Source organism: Grus americana, chromosome 1, assembly GCF_028858705.1.
Source record: "Grus americana isolate bGruAme1 chromosome 1, bGruAme1.mat, whole genome shotgun sequence".
In the NCBI taxonomy this organism is placed as follows: domain Eukaryota; kingdom Metazoa; phylum Chordata; class Aves; order Gruiformes; family Gruidae; genus Grus; species Grus americana.
Window position 1 is genome coordinate 140,131,798 of NC_072852.1, and position 23,246 is coordinate 140,155,043.

The following is a 23,246-nucleotide window of genomic DNA, read 5'->3' on the forward strand; positions in this document are numbered from 1 at the left end:
TTAGCTCAGCTGTAGGCATTTACACTGTAGACATCTATATGTTGTCATCACCATTCTCAGAATTTCCTAAAAATCTGAGGTGTCAAGAGCCTTGAGGGCACTAAAGAGCCTCACTGGCCCTGCCCGGCCCTAGGGTGGGCCTCCATCCATGCACCCTGCCCATGGACCAGGATTTCCATTTCAGCTCAGGCCGAGGCCATCAGTCCCTGCCCGAGTGCTGCTGCAGGAGTGCCAGTTCCCAGCCCGGTCTCTGGACAGCCCTAGGTGTAGCCTTTCTTGTAGCTCTGTCTGTGCTCCCATCTCCTCCTGCTCCTGACTGGACTCCCTGGAAACACCTTGAACCTGAATCGCCACTTTGCCTAGTTTGAGAGTACTGGTGGACCCTGTTGTCAGCACCCAGGTCTGCTCGCTCTGCTCAGGTGCTGGAAGACACTGTTCTGTCAGTAAAGGCACTGCCACTGCTGGGGTCACTTAACAGTTTTGTTGGAGTCACTTTAAAAAAGTGAAGCAACACCCTAAGCTAGAGAGTTAAACTTCTTGTCTCTCCAGCATTCTCTAGTCCATCCTTAATTTTGCTTTCTAAGATCAAATATCTATCCACAAGGTGCTGCTGCTTATGAAAGATACCACAGTGTTCATATATAGTGGGTTAAACATCTCCTCTCAAGTGTATCTTAAACCCACATATTTGACCGATGTGTCCAGAAAATACAGAGGGAGGTTTGCCTTTCTTGTTCATATACATTACTTCCGTATTTTTTAATGACTCTTCCTTAATGATCATTCAATGACCTTTAAAATATAATCACTAGCTACAGTACATCTGCATTGACTCTGCTTATGCTGTGCCTGTATCTTTCTCATACTAATGTATGCAGTTTCTCCTCTTCCAGTTGTAGCAAATAAGAACAAAAGCTCATTTCAGATATTTCAAATGAATTTTCTTTTTGTCATCTAATTCATCCCCCTGCCACTGCACGATTGTTCCCTGCAATGTATTTTTTAAGAGCTCTCTTGAAGGATGGTGTCTTCTATTGTAACTTTTGTGCTACTATCACTCATTTCCTTTATTGTGGAAGACAAAGACATTTTATTGGCACACTTCTTTCACTTAATGTTTTATCTACTAACTTTTTCAAATACAAATCCTTCACGAACTTTTGCTGGAGTTTAAATAAAGATTTTGTTGCAGATGATTGTCTCAGAGTTCATTTGGGTTGCCCCATCCCTCAATTACCTGTTGGATTGTCTATTCTAAATTCCATTTCTACACCTTTTGTTGTGGTCCGCTGAAGTGAATGTTAAAATCCCTGTGAATTTACTGACAGGATGATTTCATCTTCTTTGCCTTCAGTTCAACATCTTATTTCTACCTTAGCTTAAGAATACAAATAATAACCTCATGCTTAAATTGTAAAGTACAATGTAATCTGTGACTGAAGCTGTTGTGTGCTCAACTAATTGTTTAAGCAATGATCTACATATGCTCCTCAACTCCCATCAAATCTCCTACTTCAAAGTATTTGAGAAAAAAAATGAGTAAATTATTTTTTCAGCTATCTGTACTGTTGCTTAATAAAACTGGTAATAAAACATGGTTTATTTCTTCGCTATGTTGATACTGATGGATACACCGTGAGTGATTTATTTAATGTTGTCTCAAGGACAATAGGAAGAACCTAGGAAGTTTTACCAAGTCTAAGGCAAGTGTCCTGTTCACTGGACAACTCTACCTTACAGAAAAATCAGTGTTCAGCATTTAGATCTTTACTCCCTGAAGATTAATCTCATATCTGCTTAGCAACACCCTCTAACTCCAAACAAAAATTCCTCAGTTACTCAAGTTCCCATCAGGAAAACCTTGTTGCCCTTTCTTCTTCTGGCATATGCATGGATATGTATACATGACATACTACCTAGTATATCCATGTAAATCCAGGTGGCTTTGAGATACGTGGTGCATTGACCTGGGTGCAGTATTTGAACAAAGGCCTTACCACCTCTTGGGCCTGCTGGAGAGATTCAGCAGCATAGAATAGTCCTACACAATGTGCAGAGTGCTCAGCTGAGACGTGATCAGCCCTGGAGTGAGTTCATCTCAAACTAGAAGCAGCAGCAATGGAGCCTGAAAACTCCAGTCATTGTCCTTCATTCTCTGCATTATATCTCCTTGCACTTTTATGTGCAAAAAAGACAAAATGCTGAAACTTCAGGCAGTGTTTGATTTATCTCCTAAAAATGACGATAATCCAGATCCTAACTTAACATTTCTAGCCAGTCATTTTCATGGGCCATGAAGGGGGTGTGTGTGTGTGTGTTTTTTTCCCATAATACATGAGTGGCCAAAGGAATTCTGTTGTTTTTTTTTTTTTTTCTCTCCAGTCTCTGAAGCACTGTTGAAGGAGGGTAGGCAGACCACTTCTGTGAATGAGGTGGTAGAGACAGTGTTTTCGTTGGCTTGATCTCCTGTTTTTAACTATGTAATTCAATGTAATTATTCTATCATCCCTCAAAGTATCTTTGGAGAGGGCACTTATGTCACTAACTTAATCCAACATTTATTATTAGTTATTGTGGCACTATTACGGTTCTGTTACACAAGACAGTTACAAAGATGAGTTAAACACAGACAGCCTCATCCTTGAGCATGAAATCCTACATCTTTTTACTGACCTAAGAGCATGTTCCAGTAGATTATGCTTTAGTTTAATGGCTTTAACCCATTATTTTAGAAAGTAATATAAATAAATAGAATATAAACCAGCTTGCAGTCTAAAGTCATTCAGTTACACATTGTACTTCCTCAAAACTGCTGAAAGTGCTTTTGGCATTGCATGACAAGATATAAATTTTATATATGCCCTCCCTCCTCACTGCAGTTAAAAGTGATGACAGCACTCAAAGGATATTGTGAAATACAAACATCTGCATACTGGTAGCTGGTTTTTGGCTTTTCAATCTTACATTCAATTTTGAATTCATAGTTCTGCAAACTCAGTCTTCATCTCTCAATTTTAGCTGGTTTCTTTGTCAAAATACTCTTTAAAGAACTGTGACAATAGTAACAGTAACAAGAAACACCAGGAAATGTATTCCTATTGTATTCGATACTGTGGCTCCTTCTTCTATGCATTTTTATGCTATTCTCCACAAGGCAAGTAACCATACATGCATTACTCATCTGTTGCAATGAAAAAGAAAATGGATTACATAAATGGTTTTCAGTTGCAAAAAAGGTTTGTTTTAGCATTCAGCAGTGGTTTGCCGTATTCCATTCAGCTTCATCCTATAGTGCATTGCACACTGACAGATGTTTACCCCAACCTCAGTCTAGTGATTAATTAAAATGCGAATTCAGACAATGTTTACACGGTTGCTTAACTTTCTCTTACACTTCCAAAGATGTCTCTAACTGGCTAGCATTCATGCTGAACATGCCTAACCTTAAACTCTGTTTCTTTATTGAGTCAGTATTCTTAACTGAGGTCTTGGCACTTAGGCTGTGTAGACATAAAAAGGAACCTGAAATTCAGTTAGGATTAGAGATTAGGAAATCTCCCAATCAAACTGCATTCAAACAGAAGTCAAGCCAGGCAGATGGACTTGGTAAACAATTTTATTTTCACCCATACCCTCATCTTCACTTTAAAAGATTTTCCTGTCTTATTGAATCTCACAGATCTGTCTAGCTTTAACTTTAGAACTTTGGATCACTACTTTCTTCTTGTCTATCTAACATAAACAGACAAAAAACTTAAATGTAAAAACAGTTGCCTGCTTCAACAACCATCTCCCCGAGAACAGACCAAAATTTATCAGAGGAGGAATAAGGTGCCCCTATACAGACATATTACACACCCATGTAGATCCTTGGGTGACCAAGGAACACAGATAGTTTAAGCCTTCCTAAAGGTGCTCCTCTCCCTGCTGGAGACACAATGTGTTCTCATACACCTTGTCAGACTACGTAGCAAACGAAATACAAAATCTAACAATGAATAGTGGTAAGGACATATCTGAGGTCAATTTAGGCCAAAAATGAACAAATTGCTGGAAATTGGTTAAGAAATTGTCATGGGAACTTTTTCTTGTGTGTCTGGAGAGACTGCATTGATGGGCTCAGCCAAGCACTGAGGTTCACATGTGGATGAGGTACAGGCCTGCTGCTGGCTCTTTCATGTAATGGCAATAACCTTTCTCCATGAAAGAATTAGTATTGATTTATCAAGATTGACAACATGAAGAAATTCTTAGTGGGGAACACTCAGGCAGCTGTGCTTGCAGACACTGTCCTTGCTAGTTGTAATCAATTGCGAAAATCCTACATTTGAGAAGTACCCATTAATGGAATAATCCTTTGTAGCATTCAAATAATTTATACTTAAATTTTTCTCTTGATTACAAGATAACAATTTATAGTTTTTCATGTTTAAGCTATGTTAAAGAGATACAATAATATGTTGACTTTTGCATATTTTTGATCTTCAAAATATGAACATTTCTCAGGGTTACTTAAAATTGGATTAAATGCTTTGAAAGATATGTACTAAAAATATTATGTGAAATACGAGTAGTACATTTACTTTTCTTTAGTTCAGCCTAGTTGCAGCTAGTTGCTAAACATTCGAATATACTTCTCAGAACTTGGTTCTATTTTTTTTTAATTTTTTTTTTTCCAAAACTCAGTATGCCATAACTATATAAAAGCACTGGCAGAAATTAAAACACTTCCTAACTGGAGACCTGAAATATTCTGGCATATGAAAGGGGGGGAAAAAGAGGCCTTTGAAAATGCTCAGGAGCTACAGGCATTGTATTTAGTATCAAGTTCCAAAATCCAGTTAAAGCATTTCCCGGCACATTTTCTTGACTATTACAGTCTCATTGCGAACACCAGCATGGTTTTCTAAGCCAGCCTTCTGTTGCCACTACATAGTCCTAGTGTTTGGAGCTACTTGGCATTCTTGAGATCCCCAGAACTTCTAAATGACCTAGCAGCTCTGCTAGGGCAGAGCTGAATGAACTGAAGCAGATGAACGAATAACTGGTATTCTTGTACAATTTTTTGCAATTCCCAGTTGCTTTTCTGTCCACTGATTGATTGTTTCCATTGACCATGAAACTAAATTCAGACATTTGCATTCAGCACTTACTCTTGTGCTAAGATAAGCACTTTGCAAGATTTTTGGAAGAATAAACCTGCAAACTGTGAAAGTATGATATTCAATAGAATAATTTTAGTTGTAAAAAAAACCTGTAAATGTTGCTCATTTTGATAAACTCAAATGTAATACTCCAAGTATTTCAAGTATCATAATCCATTTTTCATAATGGATTTCATTTTATTATAATCCATATTTCAAGTATCATGAAGCATTTTCTACAACTAAAGATAAACTAAAGATTACTTACTTTTTTTCCATACTAAAAAGATAAAAATAGGGAATGAAAATCAATGAATGCAGTTTTCCTTCAAAGTTTAAAAGTGACCATTGCAAACAGGACTCCAAATAGTGCTATGTGTTTTCTAATTTGTTTAAAGAAAGGTCAGCTATTCAAACCCTCAATTTCAGCACAATACAATAGCTATATTTTCTTCTCTCCCTCATTCACTTGATTCTAGCTTTAGTCTTACGCTGACCAGCTCTGTTAGGAAGAATTCTTCCAGATGATATTTAGGTTTTTTTAGCAAATTCTAAGCTTTTATGGTAAAACTTCCCTCTCACAGCACAACTCAAACCATCTTCACTTCTGTGAAACATGTTTCTCCACATACTTACGCATAAGCTCATGCCTTCATGGCATACATAGAAATAGTCCTTACTCATGAAACTATGAAACTGATTTTCTCTAGAAAAAAAAAAGAAGTTTTGTTTATCTTTAGCTTTCTTCTAAGTTGCTTTTTGAAAACTGACCTGAACGCTTATGGGCTACAGTTGTTTCTAAATCATAAAGACATATGCTCTTAGAGCCTCTGGCTACAGCTCAAAATTTGCTTTAGTAGCAAATGCATTGTTTTTGGAATCCAAAAATCATTGTCAACTATAAACACTACAAGCAATTTACCACTCAGTATTATAGAACTGTCAGTATTATCCTCATAAGTGAAACTCATAAATTTAAAATTTTATGTAATACTTCTGAGTCAAAATTAAGTTTGGGGATTAGGCTTTGAGAAATCAGACAATAAAAACATGATATCGTATAGTGCACCTGATGCAGATGAAAAAAATGGGAGGAGCTTTCATGCAAAAAAGCATTGGTTTAGCTTCTAAGTTAGGTATGATGCATAAAATAGAGAGGGAAATGCTACAGAACATTAAATTTTTATGTAAATGCCTTAATATCCACAGTCTACATACTGTAGGCAGGAATTGCATTTTTCTTTAATACAACATAAACATGCCAAGGACAAAAAAGAAACAGCTGATCAAAAGCAAACAGGAATGTAGATTCAATGAATCCTCATTTGCAAGGCTGAATGTTGGGATAAATTGAGATGAGGAAAAGAAGTAAAGAAAGGGCATGAAAATGCCTCCATAGCCAGCTATAGGAAAAAGAGTGGACCTAGACCCTAGATGGACTAAAGGATTTGCAGTTCTAAGACACCATGGCCATGAGGAACTAATGAGTCTTAATTTTAATGTTTTCCACAGCATTCTAGAACTGGAGAAAAATGTATTCAAAAGAAACTCCACAAACTGTTGAGATACCATTTTTAGAGAATAAGCAATTCAATTAGGTAGTCTTATTTACTCACAATGTCTTGTCTAGCATTTCTACCTCATAATTCTGTAGAGCTAGACTAAAAATCTTCATGAGACCATTTATACTTTTCTATTCCCTCTCTCTACTTACGTTTGTGTATAGGTATCATGGTAGTGTTTTAGCAGCTCCGCCAAATGACTAATTAACAGTGATGGCTTTTGGAAGATAGAAAGTATTTAGAGTTTGGAATTGGGAGTAGCACTTTGTTCAGAAAAAAAAAGAAAAAGGTGTGAATCAACTCAAAACTTCCAAAATGACAATTCTATAAGGAAGGGCTAGAGTAGAGAATTACATTTGGTTTGGAATCAGCAGCAGCAAAATAGATCAACACATTGTTGAGCCCAAACTATAACTTTGCTGGCTGAGTAGTTTTGCTATCAAGGATGTGAACTGACAGTAAGGTAACTATAATGCTTTTAGGACTGAGATTCAATCTCCACTTGTCACTGAACGGGACCATATGGATGGATCAGAGCTATGGAGTGAAACTCTGTACTTCATACGATGGCATTGAAGAGAGCCTAGATAATATAACTAAGTTAATCTTGAAGACTCTACTGAGTCTTAAAGACTCTTCTCACTAAATAAGTGAGATGATTGAGAAGCTTGCTTCTGTGATATCATACCATTTAAAAATTAATGTACAACAGACAGGTAACAGGTTGTAAGTGAAAAATTAGCACACACTCGGTAATGACAAAATTATCTTATGGAGGACTAACATTTCCTAATACTAAAAGGGTCAGCCTTTCCTTATTGCACCAGTGCTAATTCTAAGTACTAAAGTATAGTGATTTTTATGGGGGCTTTTTATGGTCTTGTTGACTTTTAATGTTGTGACTGCACCATGATTTCTAGCTTCCCCCTCCTGCTATGAATGCTAGAATCTATTTTGCTTAAAAATGCCAATGTTGAAGAGGAGTGAGTGAGTGAGTGAGTAAGTGTCACACATATTTGCATGAGTCCCACATCTAGGAGACCACAGAGAAAATAAGAATATATGCATTATATCTATTATTCTGCTGAATATGACTGAACTGCAGCTGAATAATTATTTTCAATAAATCACTGGGTAGAACTTGGAATAATGAATAAATTTGCAAAATGTCATAATCTGTAGGAATTTGTTCTATACTACTTCATGGACTTTGCATTTCTACTAAGACGTCATCAAAACAACTATGACAAAAATTACTAGTGAAACGCACTCTTTTGGTTTCAAAAAGCTTTTACACAAATCCATCTACAAAATTTCTCTTCTAAGAACAACAAAACAAGAAACAAATTCTTAAAAGCTGTGGTTTTTTCTGCCTTTTACTTTTAGGAAAGTCTAGATGTCTTAACAAAAGACACTTGACAAATGTAATGAATTATGTGCCCTCTAATAGTTTGAGACCAAATAAAAATTGGTCTGAAATCAACAGGAAAGTCACTGTACTGGGACATGAGCTTTTCTCAGGCTGAGGACATTTACACTGCTTATTGAATATTTCTGGTTGTGCTGGCTTTCCAAAGTACTGATCAGGAGTTACATTCAGAAGCACCTACACAGTACAGCGTGCACATCATCCACAGACGCACACTGGCTTCCAGCATAATATTGTCCAAGTGCACTCGCCCTCTGAGCACCCACTGTTTTCTTCTATAATTATTTCTCCTGCCTTTCATGTCACGGAGTTTTATGGCATACTGAGGAGTCATCTTGCTCTTGACAGTCAGTTTTCCAGGGAATTTCTCTGATAAACAAATACTTTGCTTTATTTTGTAGGAGTAATAGGATGTCAGAGGCTGCAGCACACAGAATATCTATGTGGCTTGTGCATGCATTAACTACTCCCCTTGAAGAACATTGCCTAAGACAATATATGCCATTTGAATCTGATTTTAAAATTAGGATGAATCAGCACTATGTTCTGAATGTAACATGCAGAATGCTGTAGGCTCAAATCCAACAGTGAACTAAAGATATTTTTGGAAGTGTAATGCTCCAGAAATTGTTAAAGACTTACTTTTTATGTTACTTAGTAAGCTGAAATTCAGTTTTGAAAGTTGCAGTACATTTTAATCTTTTTTTTATGTAGTTGTTGTTTATATTTGTTTTGACTACTGCTAACTTTATAAATAGATAAAAATTTATCAGACAGTTGTTCTCAGATGTTTTTTTCTATTTAAGTGTTAGCTGTGGAGTATACAGAAAAAAAACTGTAAGATTTTTCTTTTGTTCTGTCACAAGTGCATGACACAATATCTGACAGCAAGCCATTCAAGCTGAAGTTTAAATAATACTGAATTAGCTACTTTAAATGCTTTTGCCTTTATACGATCACTGAAACCTGTCAATCTCTCTCTGTTCACTAAGAACATTACTAATTTAGGTCAGGATATCTTGGATTCAATAGACCAGAATGTTATGGTTGCTATTTTTATATGAAGAAAAAGCACTATATGATCACTGAAAGTCTGTGTGTATGTCAATGTCAAAGGACTTTTACCACGGTCTTTCACTGGGGAAATAGCTCTCTGAGATAAAAGTGTTCCTAACGTTAATTTTACTATGACTAAAGAAGTCCATTCTTTCTAGCTAGAAAGCAAAAAAACTAGTGACAATCGGAAAATCTTACTCCTTTAAATGTTTATCCTTTCTTTCTTATCCTTTCCCATCTGTTCTTTTCTGAGAAAAGATACAAGGTTGATACGATAAGATTTGATTAAAAAAAGATATTTCTTTGTAAGAAACCCAAATGTTTCCTTGACAGCAGTTATAGTCACATGGTAGTATTATCTATCCTTTTGAAGGTGCTGTGCAAAAGAAGGTGGTCCTGGATCAAACTTCTATTAAATTTACCTTTCTTTGTACTGCTAAGCAATGAAAGCAAGTAATATAACTGCTGGCATTCTCAGGGTCATTGTGAATCCTTACTAATCTGTAACAGCATCCTCTAAGTCCTTTGTTCACCACAGAGAAAGCAAGTAAACCATAAATGGAAAAAAGCTCCTCAGGGAAGCAAGCAAAAGAATAGGAAAAAGCTAGGGAAGGGTATGGGTTCTCCCGATGGGTCTACTGGGTATGACAAGCACATTCCACAGTTTACATATGAAGCTACCATAACATTCATTCACTGTATGGCAAAGAATGCAATGAAAAAATTGCTCTCCTATTGCTAAGAAAGTAATGAGAAGGAGGGTGGGAAACTCACTTATGAGGCTTCAGAGAACGTATGAATTGAAATTTCTTGTTTATATTAGAGAAAGTAGAAGAAATCTACTGCATGGGAGGGTGTGCAGGGAGGGCACCTCTTCGAAGAAGGGGCATTCCACTGGCCGAGTGGGAGGCCTGAAGTACACATAACCCAGCAACTGGCACCGTTCTGTGACAGGTCAAGGGCACCCATCCCACCCGACCCTCAAGGCAGAATGGTAGGCACTCATCCGAGAGCTGAGGCTGCAGCTCCAGCTGGGAGATCTGCACCAGCTACCTCAGCAGTGGCTGATGCCTCCACCCTGACAGAGCTGTTGAAGAAGAGGTTGCAGTGCAGACCTCAGGCTGCAGGAAGTGCCCAGACCTTTCTCCTGGGGCAGGGACAGGTGACAGACATGCCTGCACAAGGTGTGCCCAGGTGAGGGACCTCCTGCAGCAGGTGACTGTGTAACATCAGGGAGGCTGAAAAGGAGTTAGATAGCTGGTTCCAAGCACAGTCTGCAGTGGACCCACAGCCCATGGCCAAACAGCCAAAAACTCCCCACCGGTACACACTGAAGGGAGAGGGGCCAATAATACAGAAGAATGGAAGCTTGCAACAGCAAGGCCCAGCAGGAGGAAGAGACTTTCCCCAAATCCTGAGGTGCCGTTGTAGAACCACTTCACCGCTCTGCAGACTGAAGAGGAAAGACCCACCACATCAGGAGAGACCCTGGAGATGAATAAGGCAGATGGTTCTGCTCCCCGTGTACCAACCAGTGCAACTAAGAAAAGGCGAGGGCTGACAGCAGTAGGCAACTCTCTTCTCAGAGGTACAGAGGCACCCATGTGCTGACCTGACGCGCTCTCTAGAGAGGTGTGCTGCTTACTGGGGGCTCAGATCAGGGAAGTCACCAAGACACTACCAAGCCTGGTACAGTCTGCTGACTATTATCTGCTGCTGTTGTTCATGTGGGCACCAGATACAGTCTGAGAAGCATCAAGAAGGTTACAGAACCCTGAGAGCATTGGTAAGGGACTCTGGAGTGTAGGTAGATTTTTTATCAATACTCCTGGTCAACGGGAAGAGGTTTGAAAGGGCCACTTGAATCTGGCAAGTCAAATGGTTACAGGACTGGTGCCACAGCCAGGGGTTCGACTACTTAGACCATAGGACTCACTTTGAGAAACCTTGTCTACTGGGGACTGATGGAGTCCATCTGTCAGAGAAGAGGAAGAACACCATAGATTTGCCAAGGTGGTGAAGAGGGCTTTAAACACAAGTTGCCAAGGAAGGGGAACCTCAATCCATCCCACTCCTACCAGTTTGACGCCAGTGCCAGTAATAGATGCCCAGAGCCTGGAGAAGGATCACAGATCAGCAGGAGAGCAGCTGAAGTGCAGCACAAAGGAATTCCAGCCACTCCAGCCAGTCAGTCAGCTTCATTGGGGGCCCAACTTAAATGCCTCTATGCAAATGCACATAGCACAGGGAATAAACAAGAGGAGTTGGAGACATGCACACGCCTGCAGGGCTATGATGTCATTGGCATCACAGAGATGTGGTAGGATGGCTCCTATGACTGGAGTGTTGGGATGGAAGGATACAGAGTCTTTAGGAAGGACAGGTAGGGGAGATGAGGAGGGGGTGTTGCTCTCTATGTCAATGAGCAGCTGGAGTGTATGGATCTCTGCCTGGGAATGGGTGAGGAGCTGACCAAGAGCTTATGGGTCGGGATTAAAGGGAGGGCAGGGACAGGTGACACTATAGTGGGGGTCTCCTACAGAAGATGAGGCCCTCTGTATACAGATAGGAGTAGTCTCACATTCACAAGCCCTTGTCCTTGTGGAGGACTTCAACCACACCAATAGCTGTTGGAGGGACAACACAGCAGGGCATAAGCAATTCAGGAAGTTCTTGGAATGCATTGATGATAACTTCCTTCCCCAAGTGACAGAGGAGTCAACAAGGAAAGGTGCCATGCTGGACCTTGTTCTCACCAACAAGGAAGGGCTGGTGGGAATGTGAAGCTCAAGGGCAGCCTTGACTGAAGTGACCATGAAATGGTGGAGTTCAAGATACTTAGGGCAGCAAGGAGGGTGCAAGGCAAGCTCATGACCCTTGACTTCAGGAGAGCAGACTTTGGCATCTTCAGGGACCTGCTTGGTAGAGTACCATGGGACGAAGCCCTGGAGGGAAGAAGGACTCAAGAAAGCTGGTTAGTATTCAAGGATCACCTCCATCAAGCTCAGGAGTGATGCATCCCAACAAAGACCAAGTCAGGCAAAAACGTGAGGAGGCCTGCATGGATGACCAAGGAGCTCATGGACAAACTCAAACACAAAAAGGAAGCCTACAGAGGGTGGAAGCAAGGGCAGGTAGCCTAGGAGGAATACACAGAAAATGTGCGAGCAGCCAGGGATCAGGTTAGGAAAGATAAAGCCCTGATAGAATTAAATCTGGCCAGGGACGTCAAGGGCAACAAGAAAAGCTTCTGTAGCTATGTCAGTGATAAAAGAAAGAGTAGGGAAAATGAGGGCCCCCTCCAGAATGAAACAGGAGACCTGGTTACCTGGGATATGGATAAGGCTGAGGTACTCAACAACCTTCTGCCTCAGTCTTCACTGGCAAGTGCTCTAGGCACATCACCCAAGCCTCAGAAGGCAAAGGCAGGGACTGGGAGAATGAAGAACTGCCCACTGTCCTGAGGGAACTGGCATGTGAAGTGGCTAAGCCACTTTCCATCATATCTGAGAAGCTGTGGCAGTCCGGTGAAGTTCCCACTGACTTGAAAAGGAGAAACATAACCCCCATTTTTAAAAAGGGAAAAAAGGAAGGCTTGGGGAACTACAGGCTAGTCAGTGTCACCTCTGTGCCTGGCAAGATCATGGCTTGAGAGGTGGGTCTGTACAAATCGCATGAAGTTCGACAAGGCCAAGTAAGGTCCTGTACATGGGTTGGGGCAATCCCAAGCACAACTACAGGCTGGGCAGAGAATGAATTGAGAGCAGCCCTGAGGAGAAGGACTTGGGGGTGTTGATTGATGAAAAGCTCAACGTGACCTGGCAATGTCCACTTGCAGCCCAGAAAGACAACCATATCCAGGGCTACATCAAAACAAGTGTGACCAGCAGGTCAAGGGAGGTGATTCTGCCCCTCTACTCTGCTCTCATGAGACCCCCATCTGCACCACTGTGTCCAGCTCTGGGGTCCCAGTACAAGAAAGACATGGACCTGTTGGAATGAGTCCAGAGGAGGGGCATGAAGATGATCAGAACAGGGATGGAGCACCTTTCCTATGAAGACAGGCTGAGAGAGTTGGGGTTGTTCAGCCTGGAGAAGAGAAGGCTCTGGGGAGACCTTAGAGCAGCCTTTCAGTACCTGAAGGGGGCCTACAGGAAAGCTGGAGAGGGACAAGGGCATGTAAGGTAATGGCTTTAAGCTGAAGGAGGGTAGATTTAGATTAGATATTAGATATTAGATATTTACTGTGAGGGTGGTGAGACACTGGAACAAGTTGTCCATAGAAGCTGTGGATGCCCCCTCCCTGGAAGTGTTCAAGGCCAGGCTGGATGGGGCTTTGGGCAACGTGGTCTAGTGGAGGGTGTCCCTGCCCATGGCAGGGAGGTTGGAACTAGATGGTCTTTGAGGTCCCTTCCAAACCATTCTATTATTCTACAATTCTATGAAATATTAAGAGATATCTCTAACATACTAAATATTTAGCAATATCTCTAAGACTCTCTACTTTAGAGACAACAGAACTGTTAATTTACTTTGTGGATGTCAGAATGATTATGTTTCTTAAATGCTTTAAGAGGACTTAACAAGAAAGGGTTGTCATTTTCAAACAGAAGTATATTTTCACCATTCACACTCCAAAATATTTCTCACATACAAATTAATGCATTTTCATTTGCTACTGACAACTACTAACCTCAACTACCCTCACACTGAGAACTTGAATGAGTTTTAAGCCGGTTTTATAGAGTTTTATAGAGGCTTCCCAGTTTTTCTACCTGCCTAGACTCTGTCTTCTGCACTCTCTCAGGACAACATTGTGTTCTCAAGTTATGTTCTTTAAGCATATGCATTCAGTTTACAGTTTTTAACTATTATGACTCAATGTGATATTACAAAAAATGAATCTAAGAATGGCACTGTAAATAATGCAAGCCGTCTTAATTAATAAGGTATCTTTTATGACCCCTTCAGGTATGCATATCATAGTCCTTTTGAGAGGTAAGGAAAAGTGCAAGATATTGCTCTTCTTACTTTAATTTCTTCAGAAATACATCATATATTAATTCCATTTCACAAGAAAGGCTGTACCTGTCCAAACCAGAAGTCATTACAAAATGGCCCTTCTGAGGAGATTTTTCCTGCTTTGTCCTCTCTTTATTATGACTCTGATATATTTAGTGAAACAGAACCTGGTGGAACCTCTCAAAGAAAAACTCTATTCTGTAAATTTATCCTACATACCCAGTCTGAAAGCTGCAAAACAGAAAATATTCCTCTCTCATTCTCTTTTTGTTTGTTTTTAAACTGTAACAACTTATACTGCAGAAAAGGCTAAATGCATGACCAGGAAGATCCCCTCATCCCTAGTCAAATAAAATATCTCTCATGAAATATTGTAGACAGTTGGATGCTGGAGAACATTGTAACAGTCAGGAATCACAATAGCTATGAATTCTACAATAGTATAGAAAAATTCCCTGGTTGGTGAATTTTATTGAACTATTTTCAGTAATTGCAGTAGATCACAACATACAAGAAATTCAGAATAAAGACTAATTGAAATGTATCCTATTTGTTAAGTGAGGCAAAGTAGAAAATTTCTCTGTAAAGATTTTCAGTGAACTTCTACTTTCTTTAAAAGTCCTTATATTTGCATGATAAGCTAGTTTGATTGTATTGTCTGCTATGCTTCAATTTAACTTGGCATAGCAAGTCTCTTTTTCTTTTGTTTACTGAATGACATTTTCCACTGAATAATGAAATCCATTTTGAAGTGCTGCTAGTAAAGTCACCCTAGCATTTATCAGAGACATTAGTATATTTTTATTAGTAGTACCAAAATACTATACCAAAAGATTATTATTTCTTTATAGTAGGGACTGAATTACATTACATTTTTCAATGTTTATTACACAGGATTACAATATATTTCCTCCTTCTCAAATGAAAATTTTGTGCACAGTCAGAGGAGCCTGAAAGATGCAGTAGTTCCATTCAATTGTAGATTTGCTCTGTATCTGATGAATTCTCTCCTTATAATTAAGTTGTCATAGCAATGCATTTTTAAGTACTGATTCATATGCCAGTAATGTTCTGGAGACAGAGCTCTTGATAGTTTTTTAGTATTCAGTTATGCTAAATTATAACTTTAGCAAATACACAAGTACTGCTCTACTTGCACTAGCACAAGAACATGTGATCAGAGTTAAATTAGGCTAAAATACAGTCTGACATACACAACTAACAGAAGGCTACATAAAACTTTGGGTGGCTCAGTTCAAGAAAGTAAAGGCAAATCCTACACCTGCTTTGTTTTAACTGTAATTTTTTAATTATTAAAAAAACTTAAATGATTACACCTTAATGGCAGAAAGAAAAGTTTTAGGATTTTTTTTTTTTTTCCCAAAGGTGTTGCATTCATATATCGGTACTTATATGGTACACCAGGCAGCTATGGAGAAAAAGCATTGACAATGGGAAATCACACTACTTTGCTGACTCTGTTTTAGCAGGTCTTCCTCTCTGTATTTTTAACAGATCAGTTAAATTACACATATGTATAAAGATTTAAAATAACAGGAAATCATCTTCCAAGGACTAGGACTGTATGTCATTGCTGTTTCCAAGGCGCTAATAATAAGTGTCAGCATGCATGAATCTATGAGAGTGAGACATGAATGATGAGCAAAGAAAACTGCCTGATATTTTATTCTTTTTTTAATTCAGAATGTGAAGATTAATGTACATTATTTTTTAGCATCAGGGAAAATGTAAGTAAGTGAAACAAAGAGAGATGAAGAAGAAAATTATGTTAGTTTAATATCTGCACCTGAGAAAGAGAAGGATGGTAGAGGAAAGAGAGATTCTGATTCTCTCCCCCATCCCACTGGGGAGGGGAGCGAGTGGGCAGCTGTGTGGGGCTGAGCTGCTGGCTGGGGTTAAACCACAACAGTCCTTGACTCTGTGTAAGCACTGCTCAGCAGTAACTAAAACATCCCTGTATTATCAACACTCATATTAGCTACTATGAAGAAAATTAACTCTGCCCAAACCAGCACAATTCTAAATATATAAATGTAAAATGGTAATAGTTCACTCTGATGTTTCTGACCTTCCTTGGGTGATGTGAGAAACACACCTCATTAAGTCAGACTTCATAAGCTTGCAAGCAAGGGAAAGGTAAGTACTACAAATTTCACATAAACAAAATTTACATGTTTCATATATATAGCCTAAGAGTGAAAAATTAAAACAATTTTTTTTTTCAGACTGAAGCAAGGTGGAAATCTATCAACGGCAATGAGAGTTACTAAGAGAACTGTGGAGTCATGGAGTCAACAAGGTACTAAATGACTAAGAACATTTGCTTCCCTCTCACTTCCTGATATATGCATTTTTCCTTAGGATCAAAGCTAATCCTACATATTTAGTATCTAGGACAAAGTGGAATATGCAAGCTGAAGCTGACATGCAAACTAAGACTGCCCAGAAAATAAATATAGTAAGAAATATGAGAATATATGCATTAGTAAGTGAATATATGAGATATATGAACCTTTACTCTTTATTTAGAATGGATTGTATGCTAGTTAATAAACAAACAAACAAATAAATAAATAATTCCTTAGTAGATGTAAGTTTTCTCTTCTATGAATTTCTGGCTGTTGTTGCTTTGTTCTTCAGGAAGTACAACTATAAAGTTAATAGAAATTGCATATTTAATGAAGGGATCAGCAATCTATAATGTAGTCTCATACTAGTTGGACAATCGGGTCCTTCTAATAGGGGCCCATCACCAGAGCAGTGTAGAAGATGCTGACCATGGCTGGGGTTATTCATCTCACGCTATCACGGTTTCTTTTGCTAAGCCTTAGGTCTAGTGGGAGGCAGAGTTGGTCAGCATTTAACCTGCACCTACAGGCATAATCTGCAGGTAGCATATTTTTACACAATTCCAAAGAACCTGTAGTCAACCAGTTAACTATCTGGGGAAGAGAGACCAAGAACAACACAAGTCTTTCCTGGTCTAAAAGCTATTTTACAGTACACAGAAAGAAACAACTGTTCCTTGATGACTTTTTTTTCAAGAATGTCCTGATTTTTCTTAGATAAGGAATATTACCTCTTCAAGACTATCCTTAAGAATATTAAGTACCTGGCAGTCCTCTGTGAAGTAAATGCTATTCACCTGACTACAGTCATTGGTAAGGTGCAACTAAAATATGAGAAATCCTACAGACATGTCTGGATACTGGAAAATGTGTGTACTGATGGAGGAATGTGGTACTTATTTAGGCCATAAAACGTGTTAGATATGGAATACATGTAGAGTTAGGAATGGTAATCAGTCTATACCCAAACCCTGAAGACTTACAGCCTTGTAACTGATGATAGTAGCACGCTAAGGTTAAGTGAAAGTTGCACAGTTTTCAAGCTTTCTAGTCTGTCTTTAATGAACACGGCCTTATTGACTTTCTTGGATGTATTCCTAAGTATAGGGAATGAACTGTTGCTATAGGATACTTCTAATTTAGTTCTTTGCTGCTAGGCAAAAGCTCTGCAATGTTTTTAATTAAATGTTTAAAAAAAATGCTTCTCCAGAAAAAAAAAAAAAGCATTGCATTATATTTTTTCTTTACTTGTGTTTATTTTTACATACTAAAATATCACTTAATAGTAGCAGAAATAGTGGCTGTGGATGGACTCAGAGTGGCTGTAAAGAGTGAGCTGTGGTGGGAGGCTAGAAGACAATAATACTCTAATTAGTAATATAATGCACTTTGAACTTATCAATTGCTTCATATAGAGCTGCTGAGATATCAGAAGAAAAACCAACCATACCAGTCTTTCCACATGAGTACCCACAGCAATGCCGATAGCATCAGGCGCGTACAGCTGTAATGCAAGTATATTTATCTCTATACAACAATAACACATGGGAGAGAGATAAACAGGAGCAAACCTTCAGCTGACTGTAACAAATATCTTTACAAATATGATTGCATTGTCTACATGGAAAAGACACTTTTGAAGATCTGAGATTGGACAAGTAAGAAAGAAGAAGGTGTTGAGCGCTCGCAGGGGACTGATACAAAAGAGAGAAGAGAGAAATATCTGGCTATTGCCCACTCTCACACCACAATGCAGGTAGTCAAAAACCCTTCCATGCAAAACTCAGCTCTCCGTTATGAAAATGTTATTATCAGGTTCTGAGTGGGTTTTCTCTTTTGATAGCCTTGGAGAAAGGACAAAGGGAGAATCACAATCTACATTGCTGCCCCTCAAGTAAATACAACAGACTAGCCCCTCATCATTGCTCCCCTTCATTTTCCATTAAATTCCCCTTCAGTGAATAACAAAACTGACCCTTTCCTCAGACAAGGGGTACTTCATCTTACAAAGGTGTATGTTTGAGAAAAAACAGCTTCTCTGCCTGCCTGGAGCTCTGCCTATCTCTCTCCTCATCATGATGCAGAATAATTTTATCCAACTTCAGATACAAAATGGTACTAGATAACCACATTGCTTGGTTCTTCCTTATGATTATTCATCAAATACAAGATATATAGGCAAAGTAATGGTAAATATGTTATAAGCAATATTTTCCCTTTTCCTAGCCCAAGACAGGTAGAGAGTCAGCCTATGGATGACCAAGATGACAAAGTTTCCAACTCATTTTAAGTTTGCACATTAACTATTGAGCAAGTCTTTTCCCAAGGTACTTAAACCAAAAAGTGCTACACCAAAGCCTGTCTTGGATCATCATTCTGAAGCTGTAACACAAGTCATCACTTTGAGTGTCAACTGAGATGAGAGAAAAGTGTTTTTGACTTCTTTCAACAGAGAGATTTTTATAGAAAGGGAAATAGGCTTTGGTTAATGTGCAAGTTGTTACCAGAAACAGCAAGCTGTTAGTTAAAAAACAGCAAATCAGTAGGAAATGCTTTTTTCCTTGGCCTACAAATTGGAATTATATTGTTCATAAAAAAGTATGAGAAGGGACCCTTATAATACTGTATTCATTTAATGGGTAAGTATGACTTTGATTCAATGATTCCCCTATACTTTGCTATTCCAATAATAAAAATGACAAGGCTGACATCATACTTGCACTGTTATTTTGCCAGCCATCCTATTACCTGTACATTTTTAGGAAGATGTAACAGTTAACCTTGACTACTTCATTCTGTAACACAGAGTTTCTTTCAGGCAAGTTTAAAAAAAAATAGTTTCAGATACCATAGATCTCAGTATTGTATTGATGTGGAATGTTAATGCATAGCAACAAACTAATGTCAAACAGTAAATTGGTGAATAGGCGAGTTCTAGCAAAAAGAAAAGTGAAAAAAGAAGGAAAAAAGTCTAGATATTTTAAACTATTTGTTACTACGGCCCAAGGCTTTTTCCTGATTCTTTTCAAGCTGCAATAAAAATTGCATGAAATATTTAAAATGTGAACAGGCAAGTTTACTTACTGTTTCCTGGATGCCAGCGCACTGCATTTAAGTATGCATTACAGTAATGGAAGAGAAATTCATGCTTAGATCGTGTAACTTTTCCTTGAAGTAAGGGCATCAGATCATGTCCATCAATAATTCTGAGTGAGAAAGCATTTCAAAATCAGAACAATAACCCAAACTTCACTTTACTGAGAAGATACTATAATTCTACCCTCTATGAAGCTGAGAGCAGGACAAATGCGCACCTACTGCACACTTTCTGTTCTACAGCCTGTTGATGGGGAAAGAGTGTCTCCAGTAATATGTCTCCAGTACTCTTGCATTCCACAACTGCTGGTTTCAAGGGGATATATGAGACTTTCTGATGACTTATTTTTCTTCTTTAAGTAGGAGCACCTCCTCCTTTCCTTTTTAACCTGCTCCCTCCCAGTGACTGAATCCTAATCGTAGTCATTTCTCTTATTTCTCAGGAAGAATTCAGTGGAGTGATAGGAATTCAGCTGCTGAAGCTAGTCCATGACCTACCATGAAGCAGTAATTACGGCATCTAGTCTACACAGAAGAATCAGAGTGAAGCAACTTGCAAGTGGAAATTACACAAGTATATTGGGATTTCTATCAAAGAGATCAAAATAAAACACTGGTGCTTCATCTTCACTCAAGCAATATGAAAACAAAGTGCATAAGATCTGCCCACATTAAGAAATATCTGAACTGCTTAGGTTCAACAGAGCTACTGCTTATAGGGGATCTCTCAGGACCAGCCTGACTGATTTTTCATGTCTTACAGATGTCCTGCCCTGTCATTTCCTTCAAGCATTCAGTGAATCATCATTAGCAGAGTGTCTCTGCTCACCACTGGTTTTCCTCATATGGATTCTGGATGCTTTGTGCTCAAAAGCTGTTTGTGTATGGTAGGTGTGTTCAAAGTGTATACATATCAGCGTGTTTCTCCACTTATTGGATTTGGATGGCAACAGAGTTTAGGTGGAGGCACCTTGCTGCTGTGGCTGGGTATCTCCTGAACCAGACAAAGCACAGGGATGTACAATTGTCAGTAAAGCATCTTATGAAATTTAGAAGTACAGTAGGTTTTCTTACCAGGCTGCAAAACTCTGTAAGGGATTATTTTCATTAACTTGGTAGAGAACAAAAAAAAAAAACCTGTGAGAAAAGTCTAGTTGTTGTTTTGATGTGTTTTGTTATACTAAGAAAGCCAAGGTTGAGCTCGTACATTTAAAATAATTTAGACTTGCAGTTCCTTTTTCTACCACATTCACTCAAGCAGAACAGAGCCTTTTCTGACACATTCATTTTTGCTTTTAGTAAATAATTCTAGGCCTGATTTGACAGTATGTTGCTCTTGGTGGTATTCTCTTATCTTCTTGTTGCTTGGTGCTTGTTCTGCCAGTTAAGCTGTATTTACATAAAACATTTCTGTAAAATATATCAGTATGTCAATATGAAAAGAGACAACATATTACTGTAAGTCATGACAAAGAGCTGCTTTTAAAATCTAGTTTTTTCTTTTCATTCTCACCTCTATCTTAATAGACATCACCAGAATGTATGAAACACTCATGAGACTCTCTCTAAAACAGAGATAACTACAGAGCATACCTGTCAGAGGGTAACTGTGCCTTGGCAAGTTTGACTAGGGTAGGAAATATATCCATGTTACTTGTTGGCTCATCAATATAGGCACCAGACTGTATCACTCCAGGCCAACGGAGAAGCCCTGGCACACGAATACCTCCTTCCCAGTTCATTGATTTTCCACCTGAAAAATTGAAGTTTTGTGTGTTAATAAATCAATTTCTTCTTAGAAAAATACCCACCCCCCCCCCAGGATTCAGTTTCCAAATATTAACATTCTGTCTGGCTAGAATCTTTTCATTAAGTGTATTTATCTTATTTTTAATTTGCTCGGTTTAGATTTTCCACCTATAATCAGTACCTTTCTCACAGTAAATCTACTAATATGTATTAGACAGAGCTTATAAAATGTATTTAGTTTACAAACAAAATTAAATAACAGCTGTAGGAGATAAAAAGGCACGTTGCAGGAATTTTCATATAGAATTTGGCCTAGATAGTGTGCCACATAGCTATGTGAAGATATAACCAAAAAATAGGAATAAAAAAAAATTAGAAGTGTGCCTAGATGTCTGAGGTATGAACCCAGAGAAGACATAAGATATTTTATTAAAAATGGTGCTTGATTACTTTAAATAGAAGAAAGTACTAAGTATGTTACTGAATTCTCCAATTCAATGCATTAGGAAGAAATTTTCTGCAGTGATGATAGATCTCAGGATGCTGTGAAGACCTTTTCAACTTCTAAACCAACACAGTTGCATCAAATGCACTATCAACTGGTTGCATTCAACACTACATTGTAGCCATTTCCTTAGTTTCTATGAAATCCATCCCTGCCCAGTCCTCCCGAGGTCTTTGCGAAAGGGCGATGTGTTTATTCTATGACATTTCTACCATCACTTAATAGAAGATTGGCACAACTCTGTATGAAGAGCTATCACAAGTACTATTTTTAATGTCTTACACAGTCATGTGACTATATACAGCACTTCAAGTTGATCTTTGAAATTAATATGTCACTTGGAAAAAAATATTTCCGGTAAACAGATGGGTTTTGGATGTGCTTAAGCATGGTCTGGGCCAGGCATTTACAACTAAATTGAGATTAGTTTATAGAGCAGAAACATCTGAAAGCAGAGGAAGATGTGTGTTGAACCCCTGCCATTAACTGAATCAAACAGCAATTCATGGTTCAAACAAAACCGCTATGTGCCTATTTTTTCCTGTATCTCCCTTTTTCAAGTAAAAAAAGCCACAAAAGAACAAAACATTACAACGAAGTACTTCAATAGTTCTGTCTTCTCAGCCTCTTAGACCTTCAAAACACCACATAGATGTTAAAATCTTCAATGTCAAGCCCAGGCCTTGCCATATATGCTGTCTGTCTTACTGACTCCTCAATGATCTTTCCTTTTTCAGCGTTGGGGGATTCAGAATCCACCTGTTTTACTACAGGTTTTTCACTGCTCAATAAGGTTTTCCACAGGTTTTTCATTGTTCATAAAGGTAAGTGGCAACTTCAAGAAAGAAAACTATTTTGCACAGATCTTTACCTATTATATATATATATATAGTCTTGTGGATGAAAAAACTTCAGCTCGTGATTCTTTGTTATACCAGATTTTTACTTCCTTTTTTCATGGGCTTTATCAGAATTCATAATATTGAATAGTCGGGGACACATAATTACCTAGTCGGACATCAGAAAACTCAGATTTTCTAATATCAACATTATGTCAAGCAACAATCTTCATTTCAGTTGTTTTTGAAGATCAGTGCCAAGTTCAGATCTCAATAAGACTATCTTTAAAAATTTACTCTTGTCACTACGTGAAATGCAATTCCATTCTCATGATAAAACAATTCTAAAACTGAGGAATGAAATACGTGGATTAATTTTGTGTACATTCTTGTAAAAAATATGATTTTCAAAACAAAATTCTAAAGAAAATGTAGATTTAAGTTTATAGAATTGTTATTTGGTGAGGTTTAAAAC

At 38.4% G+C, this 23,246-nt stretch overlaps 1 protein-coding gene across 7 annotated transcripts in view; it reads right to left on the reverse strand.

Moving 5' to 3' along the window:
• The window catches only part of STS (steroid sulfatase), a 125,598-nt gene that overhangs the window by 16,368 nt on the left and 85,984 nt on the right, over positions 1 to 23,246 (reverse strand). For all 7 annotated transcript variants that reach the window (XM_054813487.1, XM_054813486.1, XM_054813488.1 and 4 more), the window contains 2 exons: positions 21,272 to 21,431; positions 19,667 to 19,788 (listed from right to left, as the gene is read on the reverse strand). In XM_054813487.1, the coding sequence (XP_054669462.1) occupies positions 19,667 to 19,788; positions 21,272 to 21,431 (282 nt within the window). The remainder of the gene's footprint in view (positions 1 to 19,666; positions 19,789 to 21,271; positions 21,432 to 23,246) is intronic.